We start from the raw sequence: 18,089 nt of genomic DNA, 5'->3' as shown, positions 1-18,089 counted from the left end.
TGGTCGAAGCGTTGTTGATAATCGGTAAGTGGGAGAAATCAAATTGAGCATTTCGATTGGCCGCGCGTGCTCCGTGAAACGCATAAATACATTCACATTTGTTACCCGGTGCATTACCGGGTAAAGACCCCAAAGAGCCGTCAAATCATAGACCGATCTCTCTTCTAAATACAATGGGCAAAACACTAGAAAAACTTCTTTTAACAAGATTAAAAATATATATCATGCCTAAAATCCGTCCAGAACAACACGGCTTCAGAGCAGAACACAGCACGACCACGCAACTGATAAATATATTAGATATAGTAACCAACAAACTCAATATTAGGCAAAAAACAGTGGCTACCTTCCTGGACATACAGAAAGCCTTTGATAAAGTCTGGCATGAAGGCTTATTATTCAAGTTACTAGCCATGGACGTGCCACATCAACTTATCAACATCCTTAGATCGTTCCTCCAAGACAGAACATTCAAAGTAAAAATAGGCGACACACTTTCAGCCTCAAGAAAAATAAGTGCAGGCGTCCCTCAGGGATCATGTCTTTCTCCGCATCTATTTTCTATCTACATTAATAACATGCCACTAGATAAAGAAGCCAACATTGCTCTCTTTGCGGATGATACAGTATTCTACGCCACCGGCGCAACGATCAATGCAGCAATAAAAAGAGTACAAAGACAAATTGACCTTGCTATTCCTTGGTTCAAACAATGGAAAATAACATTAAATCCATCCAAAACAAAAGCAATCATGTTCAGTAACAAACCATTGTACCAAGCCAAAACACTACATTTTGGAAATACTCAGATAAAATGGTCAATTACAGTTAAATATCTGGGAGTAACTATCGACTCTAAACTAAATTTTGTCAACCACATTAAAACCACGCTACATAAAGCATCTGGGGTAAAATTCTCACTATTTCCTCTCATTAATAAGTTTAGTCCGCTTCCTCTCAAAACAAAACTATACATATATAATATGTATATAAGACCAATAATTTTGTATGCCTCTTCAGTGTGGTCATCAAATTTATCCAATTCAAGTTGGCACAAACTTGAAACATTCCAATCTAAAGTTTTAAGATTGATAACGGGAAGCGACTGGTACGTGTCAAATCACACGATAAGATCGTCACTGAACATGCTATCAATCAAGGACACTGTAAACAAAGAGAAAAATGCAACAGCTCATAAGATACAAAATTCAAATTACGATCATATATCATTCATATTCAATAGAAAAAGCCACAAAGAATTATTCAAAAAAAGACCACTTAGTATATAAACACAAGCACTAAAAATCAATAAACATTTCATAATCACAACGTAAATCTCTCTGGCAGAAGCAAAAGCTTGAAACAGAGTAAAAGAATACAAAGCAAAGCAAGCAAGTACCCGGTGCATCAGTTAACGTTCCGTGTTCAAAGCAGCAGCTCTTCAAGTAATCAGCTAGAAACTACATAAAATCAACATGACCGGACGCGGTAAAGGAGGAAAAGGTCTTGGTAAAGGAGGAGCCAAACGTCATCGTAAAGTACTCCGTGACAACATCCAGGGAATCACCAAGCCCGCCATTCGTCGGTTAGCTCGTCGTGGTGGAGTGAAGCGTATCTCCGGTTTGATCTACGAAGAGACTCGCGGTGTTTTAAAAGTGTTCCTGGAAAACGTAATCCGTGATGCCGTAACATACACTGAGCACGCCAAGAGGAAGACAGTCACCGCCATGGATGTCGTATACGCCCTCAAACGCCAAGGTCGTACTTTGTACGGTTTCGGAGGTTAAAATAAATACTCTCATATTGTTATCATTAAAAAGGCCCTTTTCAGGGCCACTACGTCCTACTACAAACGTTGTACAAATGATGTGCGTCCACGTGAGCTCTTCTTAAGTACTTTCGATCATTTCAATTGTGTTCGTTATGCAGCCAATTAACCATGTGGTATACTGATAATCGATATCTGAATAAACGAGTAATATGAGTTTGGGACATCAAGTACATTTCACCATGAATTAGCGATTCTACGATCGTCTATAGATAGGTATGAAAGTAATTTTTCCAAGTTCCAACTGTTATTACTTTGCGTTATTGTGAATTATTTGAATAGCAAGAAATACAATATTTTGTTCAGTTCGTTATTCATTTATTGAATTGTAGAAGTATTGTACAGAGTTGTATGGATATTAAAACTAAAACTTCAAAAGATACTGTACGATAGATAGATACCATATATTTATTGTTATTGTATTCAGTGATATGCGATATTATATATTCTAAAATTAAAAGTCTATTGTAAAACGTCCCCAGTCAGTATTTTTGATAATTGTACTTGTCTTTTATTTGTAGGTACTGATAATAAACCTAGATTTTGGTCATAAAATAAAAAATAATATTAACTGTCAACAATATTAGATCATTACCAGTTAATATGTTAACAGGTATATAAAAATATCTTAGTATAACATTCTTAGAAAGATTTTTGACATTTAAAAAGCGAAATAGTTTAAAGGAAATTGGTAGTCTTGCTTTAGTTTCGGCAGCATGATAGCCGCCGTTCTCCGTACCTGTAAAATGTTAGTCTCAGTAACGAATTATATGTTATTATTATTATATTTGTGTTGAAGTTCAATATTGCATTATTTTATAATGGAACCGTAGCTAAAGTATATGTTGTTATGCATAGCAAACAAACAATTACAAAAAATACGCATCAAAGGATGTCGGATTATGAATGAAAACTGTGTTGCTCACTCTTTACAAAGCTGGAGTAACTAGTTAATGAGCGAGTTTAGCACAGAGTCGCTCGAAAATAGAAGAAAATGTCATTTTATTTTTACTTAATTAGTAATTTATTAGTTAAAAAAAAAAGTTTATCAATTATACTTAGTCAAATACCTCTAAATGTTTCTCAAATTAATGTGGGCGGAATCGTTGTAATCACCCATTTATTGGCAAAATCATAGTAAATTTGCATCTATAAAATAAAAATTTTAATAAAATTAAATCTATTTATTTTGTTGTCAGGCAACAAAATAAATAACTGATTGTTTTGTGACAACAGCCAGGTTAAATTAATCGAAAACGATATTACGATGATTATTAACAAGGCAAGTTAATGATAATTTTTAACTCGGCTAAGTTAAATTAAAACTATTTTAAGTTCAATCAACATTTCCTATCGAATGAATTAACCAAAATTTAATATTAACTTTAAAACTAAAGTTGAGTTAGTTAAAAAAAGTGTCTTGTTTTCACATAGGCAAAATTAAAATAATCTGTACCTAAAATTGTTCATGTTTTAAACCAAAAAACTATTAATTGTTGTTTATGTTTCAAAAGGTAACGTACAAATTTGTTAGAATATTTATAAAGTTATAACTTACAAGTTACAACTATTGCACGTCGGAGAGGCATAGTATGTGTTATTATAGTTGATAATATAATTTATCGGTTGTAAATAAAAAAAAAAAAAAATAGTTTTATCATAATCTGGTATATGGTGGCCCTGAAAAGGGCCGTTTTATAATACAACTAGAAAAAGTCAGTGTAACCTTAGACTTTCTTCTCGGTCTTTTTGGGTAAAAGAACGGCTTGGATGTTGGGCAACACACCGCCTTGAGCGATTGTGACACCGGACAACAATTTGTTCAATTCTTCGTCGTTCCTGATTGCCAATTGCAAATGTCTGGGAATGATACGAGATTTTTTGTTGTCACGGGCAGCGTTACCGGCCAATTCCAATACTTCAGCTGCCAAATACTCCATGACGGCGGCCAAGTATACCGGTGCTCCGGCTCCGACACGTTCGGCGTAGTTTCCTTTTCTCAACAGACGATGGATACGACCGACTGGGAACTGGAGTCCGGCACGGGACGACCTGGTCTTGGATTTACCTCCCTTCGATTTTCCTGCTTTGCCTCTTCCGCTCATGGTTAGTTGTGAATGCTTGACTGTGTTGTATCAAATTGGAACACTGAATGATGAATAAAACTTACTTACTTACTTGGTAGCACGGCTTTCGCCTATATACTATTCCAGGCTATTGCCTTTGCTAGTAGCTGTAGTTAGAGATGGATTTGCTATTTTTTTTTTTTTTTTTTTTTTTTTTATTATAATTTTAATTTAACTGGTTGCCCAAGGTTTTGTTCTCGGACGTTGTCTATGTCTCGAGGTATATAGAGAGGGGGAACAATTACCAATAGTTCTTATATGGTTGTAACATGAAGTAGCGATACGATGAAAAGTGGCTGAGGCATTTTTCTTAATGGTTTGTTGGATAGGAATGAATCCGACTGTGTGCAGAAGCACCGAGTTCCTTACAAAGGTCGGCTGGCCTAAAATTATCCTGATGCCTGTAGTCTGAACCGCCTCAATTTTCTTCCAAGTGGATGAGCTAATAAAGGGTGCCCATGCTTCTCCTGCGTAAGTTAAAATAGGGATAATGTACATTTTGAACAGGTTTAATTTGGTTCTAGTGGGGATTGGGCTTTTTTTGTTTAGAATTGGATATAGTAAGCCTCGAATTTGAGTAGCTTTTTTGATAATGTTGGATGTGTGGGTGGAAAAACTGAGGTTGCGGTCAATTGTTACTCCAAGATATTTGACGCTCCTAGACCAAGGGATTTGAACGTTATTTATATTAATATTTTTGATTTTTGCAGTTCCTGTACGGCCAAACAGGATTGCAGAGGTTTTTGCTTCATTTATATGGAGACGCCATTTCTTAAACCAGACTGAAGCCAGGTTAATTTGTTTTTGGAGTTGGAAAGATGCAAAACGCGCATTGTGATTTGAGCAGAAAAACATTGTGTCATCCGCAAATAAGGAGACACGAGATTTAGGAAGTGTAGGTAGGTCATTCGTATAAATATTAAAGAGCGTAGGGGAAAGACAAGAGCCTTGTGGTACGCCTGCGTTTGCCTTTCTTATTGACGAATTTCGGTTTTCAATTTTTACAGAGAAGGTTCGTTCTGAAAGGAAAGATTCTGTGATTTTGATAAGTTGTAGAGGGATATTCATGGACATCATTTTGTGGAGAAGCCCGTCGTGCCACACGCTATCAAAAGCTTTCTCAACATCGAGGAAGATAGCAGCAGTTTGAATGTTTTGGTTGAGATTTTCGCTTATTTGGTCCATAAGTTTGGTTAGTTGGAGGACAGTTGAGTGGTTTTGACGGAAGGCGAATTGCTCATCTCTTATTTTTCCAGCTAAAGATTTTTGGAGAGATTGGAGGATTAAACGTTCGTATACTTTTGAGAGTGAAGAAAGAAGAGCAATGGGTCTGTAACTTTCTGGTAGTTGATGGTTTTTGCCAGGTTTCGGGATGGAAATTATGGACGAGAGTTTCCATACGCTTGGAAAGTAGCATAGGTTGAAGCACCCGTTGATTATTTTAGTTAAGTCAAGTATTTTATTTTTGGGTAGAAACTTTAGGGCAGTATTTGTGATTTGGTCTCTGCCAGGGGCTTTGTTCTTTGCTAGCTTGGATATAAGTTTTTGGATTGACCCTGGAGTGGTGAAAATATTGGGACCAGTAAGCACTGAGTCTCTGAGGGTCGCGATGCTTTCCTTTACTTCAGGTAAATCAGGGCCCTTAAAGGTAGAAAACTGATGTTCAAGGGAATCCGCGATGATCTCAGATTTCTCTTTTGCAGAGTAGGACAAACCGTTTGGACCTAGTATTGGGTGTGCGGCTGGCTTTTTCTTTAGCAGACTCCTGTTTAGCTTGTATATAGAGTTTTCGTTTTGGTTCATGGAATCAATGTACTTGTCCCATTCGTCCTTCCTATGCGTTTTTAGCATCAGTCTAATGGTTTTGATTTTGGAATTTAGCGATCTTTTAATTTGGGGGTCACGATTTAGCTGCCATTCTCGGCGGATTCGGTTTTTTTCGTTTATTTCTTGTTGAATTTCCGCGGGAATAGCTAGGCGACGGCTGTCCCTACCGCGAGTGTATGAGCAGTTGTCGAGAGCTGAGTGGATGGAATTTGTGAATGTTTGGATGCTGATGTCAATGTTTTGCTTGGAGTTGGCAAGAAGAGCCGTGTTAGGTTTTTCTGCATTGAGTGTGTGATAAAACTTATCCCAATTGATTTGAAGGTTTGGAAGTGGGGGAGAGGTTGTGATAGGTGAGTCAGTTAATTCAAGTAGAATTGGATTGTGATCGGATGATAACTCGTTTAGGTTTGTGACGTGTACTAGGAGATGAGTGCGGATTAAAGCAATGTCTAATACGTCAGGTCTGCATTTATTGGAGCTTGGAAAGTGTGTAGGGGTGTCAGGGGCGAAGATTGCGTAGTCATTTTGTAGGAGGTGGCTATAGAGTATTGATCCAGCAGCATTTGTCTTGCGGCTGTTCCAGAGAGGATGTTTGGAGTTTAGGTCACCAGCAATAATGAAATTATCTGCACTATTGATGAGAAGATCGAGGTCCGATGTAAGTAAGGGTGACGACGGGGGTTTGTAAACCGAAGAGATGAGAGTGGTTTTATTACTAATTTTTATTAATATAGATGTAGATTGAAGTTTTGTATTTGTGTCGATTTGTTGATGGACTATTTTACGATGAACTAAGATAGCTGTGCCTCCATGGGCTGGAGAACCACGGATTTGCGGAAGGTCATTCCTGTATGTGATATAATTTGGGATCTTGATGCTTAGATTTGATTTGAGATGAGTTTCATTAAGTAGTATAATATCAGGTTTGTTAGTGAAAGTGAATGCACCGAGTTCATTAATTCTATTTGTAATGCCGTTAGCGTTCCAATGTACAATTTTTAAGCTAGAAATCATTGTTGGTTTGCGAATAGGGTAATAAAGGATTTTATAGTGGATATTAACATGGATTTGGGATCATCCGATGTGGACAGAACTGAAAGGAGATCAGTTAAAAGTTCTATTACCTGCTCGCTGTTTAGAGTCTTCTTGGACTTAGTTGCAGAGGAGTAGTCCACTTTAGTGGTATCGGCACTTTGGGATTGAATAGGTTGATCTGTAGGGTGTGAGGGGTTTGGTTGTGGATTTTTGACTAGCTTTGCATTAGCGGCTTGGGCAAGATATGAACAACCGCGGTAATTTGCCGTGTGTTTACCACCACAATTGCAACATTTTGGGTCTTGTTCGATAGTTTTGGGACATTGGCTAGCTTTGTGTTCGCCTGAGCATTTAACACATCTAAGCGGGTGGGTGCAGTTGGAGGATCCGTGGCCTATGCGTTGACAAGCGAAACACTGTGAGGGCCCTGATTTCTTATAGGTCTCGACAGAAACTTTGACATAAAATAGATCAGTAATTTCATAGATATGCTTGGATGTAAGGCTACTACCAATGATAACTAAGCAAATTGGCATTGGTTTGTTCACTGGGCCAAAGCGTTTAACAAGTTTAACGTCGAAATTTAACGACTCTAATTCACATTGAATTTCGTCTGTAGAGATGTCAGTGGGAATACCTTTTAGTACAACTTTTAATGTACGTTCATCCGGAAGTTTTGAAGTCACGAATTGGATGTTCTGTTCTAATAAAATTTTCTGGATTAGTCTGTAGTGGCTAATTTCTCGGGTTTTAATAATAATTGAGCCGTCGGAAGTTGCTTGAGCGGAGACAACTTCAGGTGAGAGTTCGCCGAGTATGATTGGAGCAGCTCTGCGCCAATCAGACGATTTATTCACAATTATGGGGGGGATACGGAAAGCAGGTTTTACAGGAGCGTTATCGGCATTTTCTTCGGACGGACTGGGTGGATGGGTTGAGTTTGTGGTTCGATTAGAAAGCGATGATGCGGATGTACTGTCTGAAAAATAAGACTCACCTGATAAGGACTCTTCATCCGGAGCAGGAGAGGCAGTTGCTGAACGCTGGCGTCCTTTTTTTACGGTAGGTTCAACAGATGGCGGAGAATTGCAGAGCCTTTTGGATTGCTTATTACGATCAACCCTAGCAGGGGATGTGCTTGCTCTTTTGGTTTTGGAGCGACCACCTCTGTGGCCTCCCATGGCTGGTGAATCTAGATTCTATATAGCGAAAATTTCCGACTGTGACTGGTTGCGTAACGGACGTGAGTACAAAACAACAGTTGCAAACGGAATGTATGATGAATTTTTAAATGATGAATAAAAACTTACTTACTTACTTACTTGGTAGCACGGCTTTCGCCTATATACTATTCCAGGCTATTGCCTTTGCTAGTAGCTGTAGTTAGAGATGGATTTGCTATTTTTTTTTTTTTTTTTTTTTTTTATTATAATTTTAATTTAACTGGTTGCCCAAGGTTTTGTTCTCGGACGTTGTCTATGTCTCGAGGTATATAGAGAGGGGGAACAATTACCAATAGTTCTTATATGGTTGTAACATGAAGTAGCGATACGATGAAAAGTGGCTGAGGCATTTTTCTTAATGGTTTGTTGGATAGGAATGAATCCGACTGTGTGCAGAAGCACCGAGTTCCTTACAAAGGTCGGCTGGCCTAAAATTATCCTGATGCCTGTAGTCTGAACCGCCTCAATTTTCTTCCAAGTGGATGAGCTAATAAAGGGTGCCCATGCTTCTCCTGCGTAAGTTAAAATAGGGATAATGTACATTTTGAACAGGTTTAATTTGGTTCTAGTGGGGATTGGGCTTTTTTTGTTTAGAATTGGATATAGTAAGCCTCGAATTTGAGTAGCTTTTTTGATAATGTTGGATGTGTGGGTGGAAAAACTGAGGTTGCGGTCAATTGTTACTCCAAGATATTTGACGCTCCTAGACCAAGGGATTTGAACGTTATTTATATTAATATTTTTGATTTTTGCAGTTCCTGTACGGCCAAACAGGATTGCAGAGGTTTTTGCTTCATTTATATGGAGACGCCATTTCTTAAACCAGACTGAAGCCAGGTTAATTTGTTTTTGGAGTTGGAAAGATGCAAAACGCGCATTGTGATTTGAGCAGAAAAACATTGTGTCATCCGCAAATAAGGAGACACGAGATTTAGGAAGTGTAGGTAGGTCATTCGTATAAATATTAAAGAGCGTAGGGGAAAGACAAGAGCCTTGTGGTACGCCTGCGTTTGCCTTTCTTATTGACGAATTTCGGTTTTCAATTTTTACAGAGAAGGTTCGTTCTGAAAGGAAAGATTCTGTGATTTTGATAAGTTGTAGAGGGATATTCATGGACATCATTTTGTGGAGAAGCCCGTCGTGCCACACGCTATCAAAAGCTTTCTCAACATCGAGGAAGATAGCAGCAGTTTGAATGTTTTGGTTGAGATTTTCGCTTATTTGGTCCATAAGTTTGGTTAGTTGGAGGACAGTTGAGTGGTTTTGACGGAAGGCGAATTGCTCATCTCTTATTTTTCCAGCTAAAGATTTTTGGAGAGATTGGAGGATTAAACGTTCGTATACTTTTGAGAGTGAAGAAAGAAGAGCAATGGGTCTGTAACTTTCTGGTAGTTGATGGTTTTTGCCAGGTTTCGGGATGGAAATTATGGACGAGAGTTTCCATACGCTTGGAAAGTAGCATAGGTTGAAGCACCCGTTGATTATTTTAGTTAAGTCAAGTATTTTATTTTTGGGTAGAAACTTTAGGGCAGTATTTGTGATTTGGTCTCTGCCAGGGGCTTTGTTCTTTGCTAGCTTGGATATAAGTTTTTGGATTGACCCTGGAGTGGTGAAAATATTGGGACCAGTAAGCACTGAGTCTCTGAGGGTCGCGATGCTTTCCTTTACTTCAGGTAAATCAGGGCCCTTAAAGGTAGAAAACTGATGTTCAAGGGAATCCGCGATGATCTCAGATTTCTCTTTTGCAGAGTAGGACAAACCGTTTGGACCTAGTATTGGGTGTGCGGCTGGCTTTTTCTTTAGCAGACTCCTGTTTAGCTTGTATATAGAGTTTTCGTTTTGGTTCATGGAATCAATGTACTTGTCCCATTCGTCCTTCCTATGCGTTTTTAGCATCAGTCTAATGGTTTTGATTTTGGAATTTAGCGATCTTTTAATTTGGGGGTCACGATTTAGCTGCCATTCTCGGCGGATTCGGTTTTTTTCGTTTATTTCTTGTTGAATTTCCGCGGGAATAGCTAGGCGGACGGCTGTCCCTACCGCGAGTGTATGAGCAGTTGTCGAGAGCTGAGTGGATGGAATTTGTGAATGTTTGGATGCTGATGTCAATGTTTTGCTTGGAGTTGGCAAGAAGAGCCGTGTTAGGTTTTTCTGCATTGAGTGTGTGATAAAACTTATCCCAATTGATTTGAAGGTTTGGAAGTGGGGGAGAGGTTGTGATAGGTGAGTCAGTTAATTCAAGTAGAATTGGATTGTGATCGGATGATAACTCGTTTAGGTTTGTGACGTGTACTAGGAGATGAGTGCGGATTAAAGCAATGTCTAATACGTCAGGTCTGCATTTATTGGAGCTTGGAAAGTGTGTAGGGGTGTCAGGGGCGAAGATTGCGTAGTCATTTTGTAGGAGGTGGCTATAGAGTATTGATCCAGCAGCATTTGTCTTGCGGCTGTTCCAGAGAGGATGTTTGGAGTTTAGGTCACCAGCAATAATGAAATTATCTGCACTATTGATGAGAAGATCGAGGTCCGATGTAAGTAAGGGTGACGACGGGGGTTTGTAAACCGAAGAGATGAGAGTGGTTTTATTACTAATTTTTATTAATATAGATGTAGATTGAAGTTTTGTATTTGTGTCGATTTGTTGATGGACTATTTTACGATGAACTAAGATAGCTGTGCCTCCGTGGGCTGGAGAACCACGGATTTGCGGAAGGTCATTCCTGTATGTGATATAATTTGGGATCTTGATGCTTAGATTTGATTTGAGATGAGTTTCATTAAGTAGTATAATATCAGGTTTGTTAGTGAAAGTGAATGCACCGAGTTCATTAATTCTATTTGTAATGCCGTTAGCGTTCCAATGTACAATTTTTAAGCTAGAAATCATTGTTGGTTTGCGAATAGGGTAATAAAGGATTTTATAGTGGATATTAACATGGATTTGGGATCATCCGATGTGGACAGAACTGAAAGGAGATCAGTTAAAAGTTCTATTACCTGCTCGCTGTTTAGAGTCTTCTTGGACTTAGTTGCAGAGGAGTAGTCCACTTTAGTGGTATCGGCACTTTGGGATTGAATAGGTTGATCTGTAGGGTGTGAGGGGTTTGGTTGTGGATTTTTGACTAGCTTTGCATTAGCGGCTTGGGCAAGATATGAACAACCGCGGTAATTTGCCGTGTGTTTACCACCACAATTGCAACATTTTGGGTCTTGTTCGATAGTTTTGGGACATTGGCTAGCTTTGTGTTCGCCTGAGCATTTAACACATCTAAGCGGGTGGGTGCAGTTGGAGGATCCGTGGCCTATGCGTTGACAAGCGAAACACTGTGAGGGCCCTGATTTCTTATAGGTCTCGACAGAAACTTTGACATAAAATAGATCAGTAATTTCATAGATATGCTTGGATGTAAGGCTACTACCAATGATAACTAAGCAAATTGGCATTGGTTTGTTCACTGGGCCAAAGCGTTTAACAAGTTTAACGTCGAAATTTAACGACTCTAATTCACATTGAATTTCGTCTGTAGAGATGTCAGTGGGAATACCTTTTAGTACAACTTTTAATGTACGTTCATCCGGAAGTTTTGAAGTCACGAATTGGATGTTCTGTTCTAATAAAATTTTCTGGATTAGTCTGTAGTGGCTAATTTCTCGGGTTTTAATAATAATTGAGCCGTCGGAAGTTGCTTGAGCGGAGACAACTTCAGGTGAGAGTTCGCCGAGTATGATTGGAGCAGCTCTGCGCCAATCAGACGATTTATTCACAATTATGGGGGGGATACGGAAAGCAGGTTTTACAGGAGCGTTATCGGCATTTTCTTCGGACGGACTGGGTGGATGGGTTGAGTTTGTGGTTCGATTAGAAAGCGATGATGCGGATGTACTGTCTGAAAAATAAGACTCACCTGATAAGGACTCTTCATCCGGAGCAGGAGAGGCAGTTGCTGAACGCTGGCGTCCTTTTTTTACGGTAGGTTCAACAGATGGCGGAGAATTGCAGAGCCTTTTGGATTGCTTATTACGATCAACCCTAGCAGGGGATGTGCTTGCTCTTTTGGTTTTGGAGCGACCACCTCTGTGGCCTCCCATGGCTGGTGAATCTAGATTCTATATAGCGAAAATTTCCGACTGTGACTGGTTGCGTAACGGACGTGAGTACAAAACAACAGTTGCAAACGGAATGGTGATGATGAACTGATGAATAAAAACTATCGGTAGGGACCCTTATATAGCAAAAATGTAGAAAACAGTGCTGCGATTGGACAGTTTGAACTGTTATGACGATATTACTAGACTCCGTTTGATATGCAACTACAAATAAACGATGTTGTTTTTCATCATCATTCTAATAATGTTTTTTCGCGGAGAAGCTTCTATTTTTATTGAACACTTAACCACTGTGGATCCTATTTGTTCTGTTATACCTATTAGAATTTGGCCAATGGCTGTTTGACGTATCTCCTTGGGTTGTTCATATATACAGTCGCTTTGTGTATTTCAACAACATTCGTATCTGAAGTGTTTCATCGTCAAAAAACCACAGTTTACAAAAAATTATCAGCTATGGCTCCAGGAGGTAAATCCGCAGGAAAGGCAATGAAAAAGTCGTCCGGCAAGGCCCAAAAAAACATCGCCAAGTCCGACAAGAAACGCAAGCCAAAGAGGAAAGAATCCTATGCCATCTACATCTACAAAGTGCTGAAGCAAGTACATCCCGACACCGGTGTCTCCTCTAAGGCAATGAGCATCATGAACAGTTTCGTAAATGATTTGTTCGAGCGTATCGCCGCCGAGTCCAGTCGTCTGGCACACTACAACAAGCGGTCGACCATCACCAGTCGGGAGATCCAAACCGCCGTCCGACTTTTGTTGCCCGGTGAATTGGCCAAGCACGCTGTCAGTGAAGGAACAAAAGCTGTGACCAAGTACACCAGTTCCAAATAATTTGATTCATTGATGTACACCCTTTAAAAAGGCCCTTTTCAGGGCCACCAATTTATCTCAAACTGCATACAATATAAAATTGTAAACCATAAGAATTTTTTTTTATTTTCATTACGTCATTGTATTTTATATACTACTGCCATTAAATATTAGTATTTATGATTATAAATAACCTATCGTGGTACTACGTACAATTATTTTAATCATACATTGCAGTCCCTATTTAGAATTCGTTTTTTTTTTTTATGGGTAACTCCGAAATCAAAGGATGTACAACTAGTTATTAATTTTTAGTATAATGATTATATTTGATAACCTTACAACAATTTTACCGTTTGCTCATAATATTCCATTTAATCTACGTAACATTTTCAAAGATCATTGCTCATTGAATATTTGACGATCAATTGAAAAACAAACACAAAACTTAGCACAACTTATTTTTTTAACTTTCAGCATAACATTTTACTTACACATTATTACAATGTGGAAACCATACAAATGAGGCAGCGATATTTAGTATCGTTTTTTTATTACCCAAAATTAATCCATTAACTATGATGTTGTAGCTGTTCGTTATGGAATTGTATTAAATTTGTAATCGGTAAGCGCACTGGTATCTGAATTTAAAATTATGTTATATTCGTTTATCGTAGATTTTGACTTTCCTTTTTCTTATTTTCTTATACGTTTATATTGATAATAATTTAAAGTATCTTGCCCGTGGAATTCATTATTATATTCTTTAATTAATTATCTATGCATGTTTATTAGTCTGGTAATTATATTGTTTACGTCTTTATCTCACTTCTAATTTTGTACTGAACTCAAACAATATATATAACCCCCAAAACAAGCTTTATGCGTATAATTCGGTAACGGTGTTATGAGATTTTGTTTATTATTCTATAATTATTTATTTATTTTTTGTATTTCTTTCGTAAACAATATTGTTATATTTTTTATTATTAACTATATTATATTATTTGTTTTTTTTGCGATAAACTTGGCCATGGACTACACACACACAAACACAAGATTACTTTTTATTTAACATGATAATAAAAGTTTTGAGTAAATAATAACAATAATTATAGAAAAGATAAGTATTAAAAATAATTGGTATACATATTATTTAGATCACGCAACATCTGTTGGCACATCGTAAGACTAAAAAGGATGAAGTTTTTTATACTATTCACAACGGTCAACGGTATTATGCTGTTCATCAGTATTGACATGTAAGTTAATAACAATGCATATTAATGTATGATGGTCAACAAATCAACGAGTGTATATCTGAAAAGCATAGATACTCATCGCAATGTCACGTAAACGTGATCTTAAATATAAAAGTAATACTATAAAAAATGTTTAGCATGTCGCTGGTGACATTTTGACGTCATTTTTCTTGAGGAGATTAGATACCGACCAATTTTAACGGGTTCAATGTAAACAGACAATTTCTATGTCTGTGCATACGGGTCCGGGTCATGTAAATGTAATTTTTTTCATTATCCTATTAAATTATAATATTTAATATTTTTAAAAAATTGTTCTTTTTCGGGTTTTCTCAATTGATAAGTCAAGTCATGAATCTAAATCTTAATGAATCAATCAAATCTGTTCAATTATAAAATAATGACATGTTTTTCAGTGGATGAGTTATCAATATTACCATAAATAACAGTGTTGGTAATTGGTAGTAATGTCATATTGAATTTTAAGGGAATGATCACAATTTCATTAATAATATATAATTTATTTTTGAATTAACGAGAAATAAACAATATTTTTAAAAATTAAAACTTCAGGCACTTATAAAAATATTTATGTATTTACCCTCAATTGTATTATTTTAGAAATAATAACATATAAGGATCCAAGAAGAATTAAATTTTCAAATGTTAGGTACCTATGAATGTTTTTTTTTTTTAATTTCAATTATAAAATAATTATAAATGATCGTGAATTTGAAGAATTGTATCACAATTTTAACTTGATCTATTTTATAAAAAAAATGTATGTATTTATAAATCTTTTAAATTTTATACGTACAGTGAGGAACTCTATATATTACTTGCTGATATAAAAACAACACAAATTTATTTTAAATTAACATAGATGATAAAAAAAGTTGATTTAAAAACAAAAAAAGAGAAGACAATTGGTATACTTATTAGTTAGATCATAGGGATTACTTGTTACATAGTGTAAAAGTAATATTGTATATCTAGTATTTACTTTTAAAAAAACATTAGTGTTCACCACTAATGTGTAGAAATTAATCAACAGTTTAGGGCGGCGTATAGAAATTGGTGGTCCTGAAAAGGACCGTTTTAAAGGGTTGTTGAGAAGCGAGTGGATCGACTGATCACAATTTACTTCTTCTTGGGTGCTGCTGTTTTTTTGGTTGGGGTCTTCTTCGCTTTGGGTTTGACAGCGACGGCAGGTTTTTTCGCCTTGGCCGGAGATTTCTTCGGTTTGACAGCCTTAGGTTTAGCGGCGACAGCCTTTTTGACCTTTTTAGCTGCCGGTTCACCGGACGCGGGCTTCACTTTCTTGGCAGACGTCGACTTCCTCTTTACGGCACTAGGGGCTTTGACTTTTTTGACGACTGGTTTCTTCTTCTTGACCGCAGTTGCCTTTTTCGGTTTAACTTCGGCAACCGGTAGTTTGAAGTGACCAGAAGCGCCAGTGCCCTTGGTCTGTACGACGGTTCCGTTGGCGACGGCGGCTTTCAAAAATTTCCTGATGAACGGCGCTAGCTTGGCGGGATCGACTTTGTAGTTGGCAGCCAAGTATTTTTTGATAGCCGGCAAAGACGAACCCTTCTTCTCCTTGAGTTCTTTGATGGCTGATGTGACCATCACGGAAGTGGTCGGGTGAGACGCAGCTGGCTTCTTTGCCTTAGCAGCAGTACCAGACTTCTTCTTGGCCGGAGACTTCTTCGCAGCAGGCGACGCGACGACTGGTGCCGGAGCGGAGAGAACAACGGTTTCTGTCATGGTTAGTGTTGATTTGATGTCGAAACTTGTAGACTAACTCGAATTATATCTGTTGAATGTAACACTCAGCAAGGAAACGGTTGGTAAATATATACACCATACCGTACCGACTAGTAAACCGTCGTGATTCGCGTCATCGACACGGCTGCGGTTGTGCAAACATTTTCCGCGATTTCTCGACAATAAATAGTCTTAGGAGCCTGGTTTTAAATTTAACAGAAAGCCAACTAAATTTCGAACGATCCCCTATAGCTACTTTGACGCTATCCGGTATAAAAAAACCACCACGGCTCGTTATTCCCACACTTCCAACCGGGTTTTCGTAGACCACGTTTAATGGTCTACCGTATGACCGAAAACAATTTTAAATTTACAAAAACTTCTTAAACACATTCTATACGAGTTTACCAAGACATGAGCGTTTGCAGATTGCCAATCGAACGATTTGCCGATGAACGGTGGCTTTTCAAAATCGAGGATTTTAGGTTACTGTTTAGGGCACGGCGTCATTACGTTTCTACCATTGAAATGTTTACGTAGCAGAATTTACCTATAAATCTAATATTAATCGTATTTACCTTGAATATTTTGAAAAAATAATCATAGCAATGCATTATTAAAGGATTTAAGTCGAAATTTGATTTTAAATAAACAAACTATAACTTATTTTTACATCATCGATCGTTTCGATGCCGATACATTGTACGTGTAATAAACCGACGCCGCCGCTTTACTATACACTATTTTATTTTTCTGTTAATTAGCATTTAACGTGTTTTAGACGAACTTTGATGATGCCATACATACTGTTTTTATATAAATACAGTATTTTATTATTTATTATTACCTAAGACAAGAGATAATAGCACAGGACGTTGCCGTGACCGTCAAGAATCCTAAGCCATCATCTGAAGTGGTCGAATATCAAATGACGCAACATTTGAATAGCTGTACTACTTACCTATTAATAATATAAGAACTGAAAGATTTCCTACAGCGACGCATATTCGTCTTCTTTTGATCCACTACCTAAAATCTCTACCGTACATCAGTCCACCCGAGACTCGGTGTATTATATATTATACAGCTCTCGGTATACTGTACGAGCAGACCGGATTTCCGGACTTAGTCGAATCGTTGGGCCGCGCTCTTACGTCGCTACTTGTTATTTAAGTCCTGAATATTTTTAAATATTATTTGTTGGCAATCTAATTATTGAATTATTCATTCCTTGGTAATAAAGATTTCTTTTATATACCTTTAGGCCGTAGCAGTTTTGTAAAAAATGCACCTCTAACAAGAATGATGTCCATCATAATAGGTATGGTGTATATTATTATGTACTCGTATAAATTCTATTATTACTATTTTTACGTATATTTGTTATAACCTTAATATTTTGTTTTGTAAATATTTTTATCTATATTTAATGCTGTTATAAAAGCCGTTTGAAGTTAATTAATAGGTATATATATAAATAAATAAAAATGATTGGCCTAATTTAATTATTTAAAACACATTTTGTAAATGTTCATATTTCCTTGTTTTGGGATTGAACACGAGTAATAATTATTAGGTATATAATCTAGGGTTAAGGGTCTGTTGCGCTTTGATTTCTGAACTGTTTCAATGACTTGCTGGTGGAAGCGTAGGCACAGGTTAGGTATTTTTGTTAAATCAACGTTGATAGTGTTTAATAACAAACGAAAACATTACGTATACATTCTAAAGATAATTTAACATATTATTCAATTGTATTATAATACTTCCGATATTATAGTATCATAATGAAATGGGTAAATATACAAATCGCTTTTGATACAATGCAATGTCACAGAGCGCGGTCTTTTATTCAAACTGGATATTTTTGCGGGATATAACTTATACCGAACAATGTAAACGGAATAAAAATCTGTAGGGAAAAAATCACCGAAATATAATATTACGTCTCCCTGATATTTTGACGATATCAATATAATATGTTATTGACGTTTACGGTTTTAAAGTAACGTAGGTATCGACCAATCGAAATATATTTTTACATAATATTTGCATATTTTTTCTATCAAAAAAAATTTTAATTTAATTAAACCAAAAT

The 18,089-nt window shown here is 37.1% G+C and overlaps 6 protein-coding genes across 6 annotated transcripts in view; 2 read left to right on the top strand and 4 right to left on the bottom strand.

Moving 5' to 3' along the window:
- LOC132922933 (histone H2B-like) overlaps positions 1-4,097 on the bottom strand; it is a 110,072-nt gene extending 105,975 nt beyond the window's left edge. The window contains exon 1 of the mRNA XM_060986681.1: positions 4,007-4,097. The gene's annotated coding sequence lies outside the window, so the exon portion shown is untranslated. The remainder of the gene's footprint in view (positions 1-4,006) is intronic.
- On the top strand, positions 1,423-1,830 carry LOC132922954 (histone H4). Its single transcript, XM_060986704.1, has one exon. It carries the CDS (start codon positions 1,476-1,478, stop codon positions 1,785-1,787), a length of 312 nt encoding a protein of 103 aa, XP_060842687.1. The 5' UTR covers positions 1,423-1,475; the 3' UTR covers positions 1,788-1,830.
- On the bottom strand, positions 3,510-3,948 carry LOC132922940 (histone H2A). Its single transcript, XM_060986689.1, has one exon. The coding sequence runs from the start codon at positions 3,931-3,933 to the stop codon at positions 3,556-3,558; it is 378 nt and encodes a 125-aa protein (XP_060842672.1). The 5' UTR covers positions 3,934-3,948; the 3' UTR covers positions 3,510-3,555.
- On the bottom strand, positions 4,079-7,997 carry LOC132922929 (uncharacterized). The gene is made up of 2 exons (XM_060986676.1): positions 7,814-7,997; positions 4,079-4,421 (listed from the first exon to the last, which is right to left on the bottom strand). The coding sequence occupies exons 1-2, from the start codon at positions 7,995-7,997 to the stop codon at positions 4,126-4,128; spliced, it is 480 nt and encodes a 159-aa protein (XP_060842659.1). The 3' UTR covers positions 4,079-4,125.
- Positions 7,998-12,577: 4,580 nt separating this feature from the next.
- On the top strand, positions 12,578-13,024 carry LOC132922938 (histone H2B-like). The gene has a single exon (XM_060986687.1). It carries the CDS (start codon positions 12,603-12,605, stop codon positions 12,981-12,983), a length of 381 nt encoding a protein of 126 aa, XP_060842670.1. The 5' UTR covers positions 12,578-12,602; the 3' UTR covers positions 12,984-13,024.
- Positions 13,025-15,308: 2,284 nt separating this feature from the next.
- LOC132922923 (histone H1A, sperm-like) lies at positions 15,309-16,063 on the bottom strand. Its single transcript, XM_060986671.1, has one exon. The coding sequence runs from the start codon at positions 15,989-15,991 to the stop codon at positions 15,365-15,367; it is 627 nt and encodes a 208-aa protein (XP_060842654.1). The 5' UTR covers positions 15,992-16,063; the 3' UTR covers positions 15,309-15,364.
- Between the last annotated feature and the right edge of the window lie 2,026 nt (positions 16,064-18,089).

Source organism: Rhopalosiphum padi, chromosome 2 (genome assembly GCF_020882245.1).
Source record: "Rhopalosiphum padi isolate XX-2018 chromosome 2, ASM2088224v1, whole genome shotgun sequence".
NCBI classification, from domain to species: Eukaryota; Metazoa; Arthropoda; class Insecta; order Hemiptera; family Aphididae; genus Rhopalosiphum; species Rhopalosiphum padi.
Note: the sequence above shows the minus strand (reverse complement) of the source record. Positions and strands in the feature narration are given on the sequence as shown.

Bases quoted from the DNA above. Each gene is read 5' to 3' on its own strand.
- LOC132922954 (XM_060986704.1), top strand. From the start codon at position 1,476: ATGACCGGACGCGGTAAAGGAGGAAAAGGTCTTGGTAAAGGAGGAGCC.
- LOC132922938 (XM_060986687.1), top strand. From the start codon at position 12,603: ATGGCTCCAGGAGGTAAATCCGCAGGAAAGGCAATGAAAAAGTCGTCC.
- LOC132922940 (XM_060986689.1), bottom strand. From the start codon at position 3,933: ATGAGCGGAAGAGGCAAAGCAGGAAAATCGAAGGGAGGTAAATCCAAG.
- LOC132922929 (XM_060986676.1), bottom strand. From the start codon at position 7,997: ATGGGAGGCCACAGAGGTGGTCGCTCCAAAACCAAAAGAGCAAGCACA. The intron at 4,422-7,813 runs GTGAGTCTTATT...TAACTTACGCAG, and splicing joins GGATGAAGAGTCCTTATCAG to GAGAAGCATGGGCACCCTTT.
- LOC132922923 (XM_060986671.1), bottom strand. From the start codon at position 15,991: ATGACAGAAACCGTTGTTCTCTCCGCTCCGGCACCAGTCGTCGCGTCG.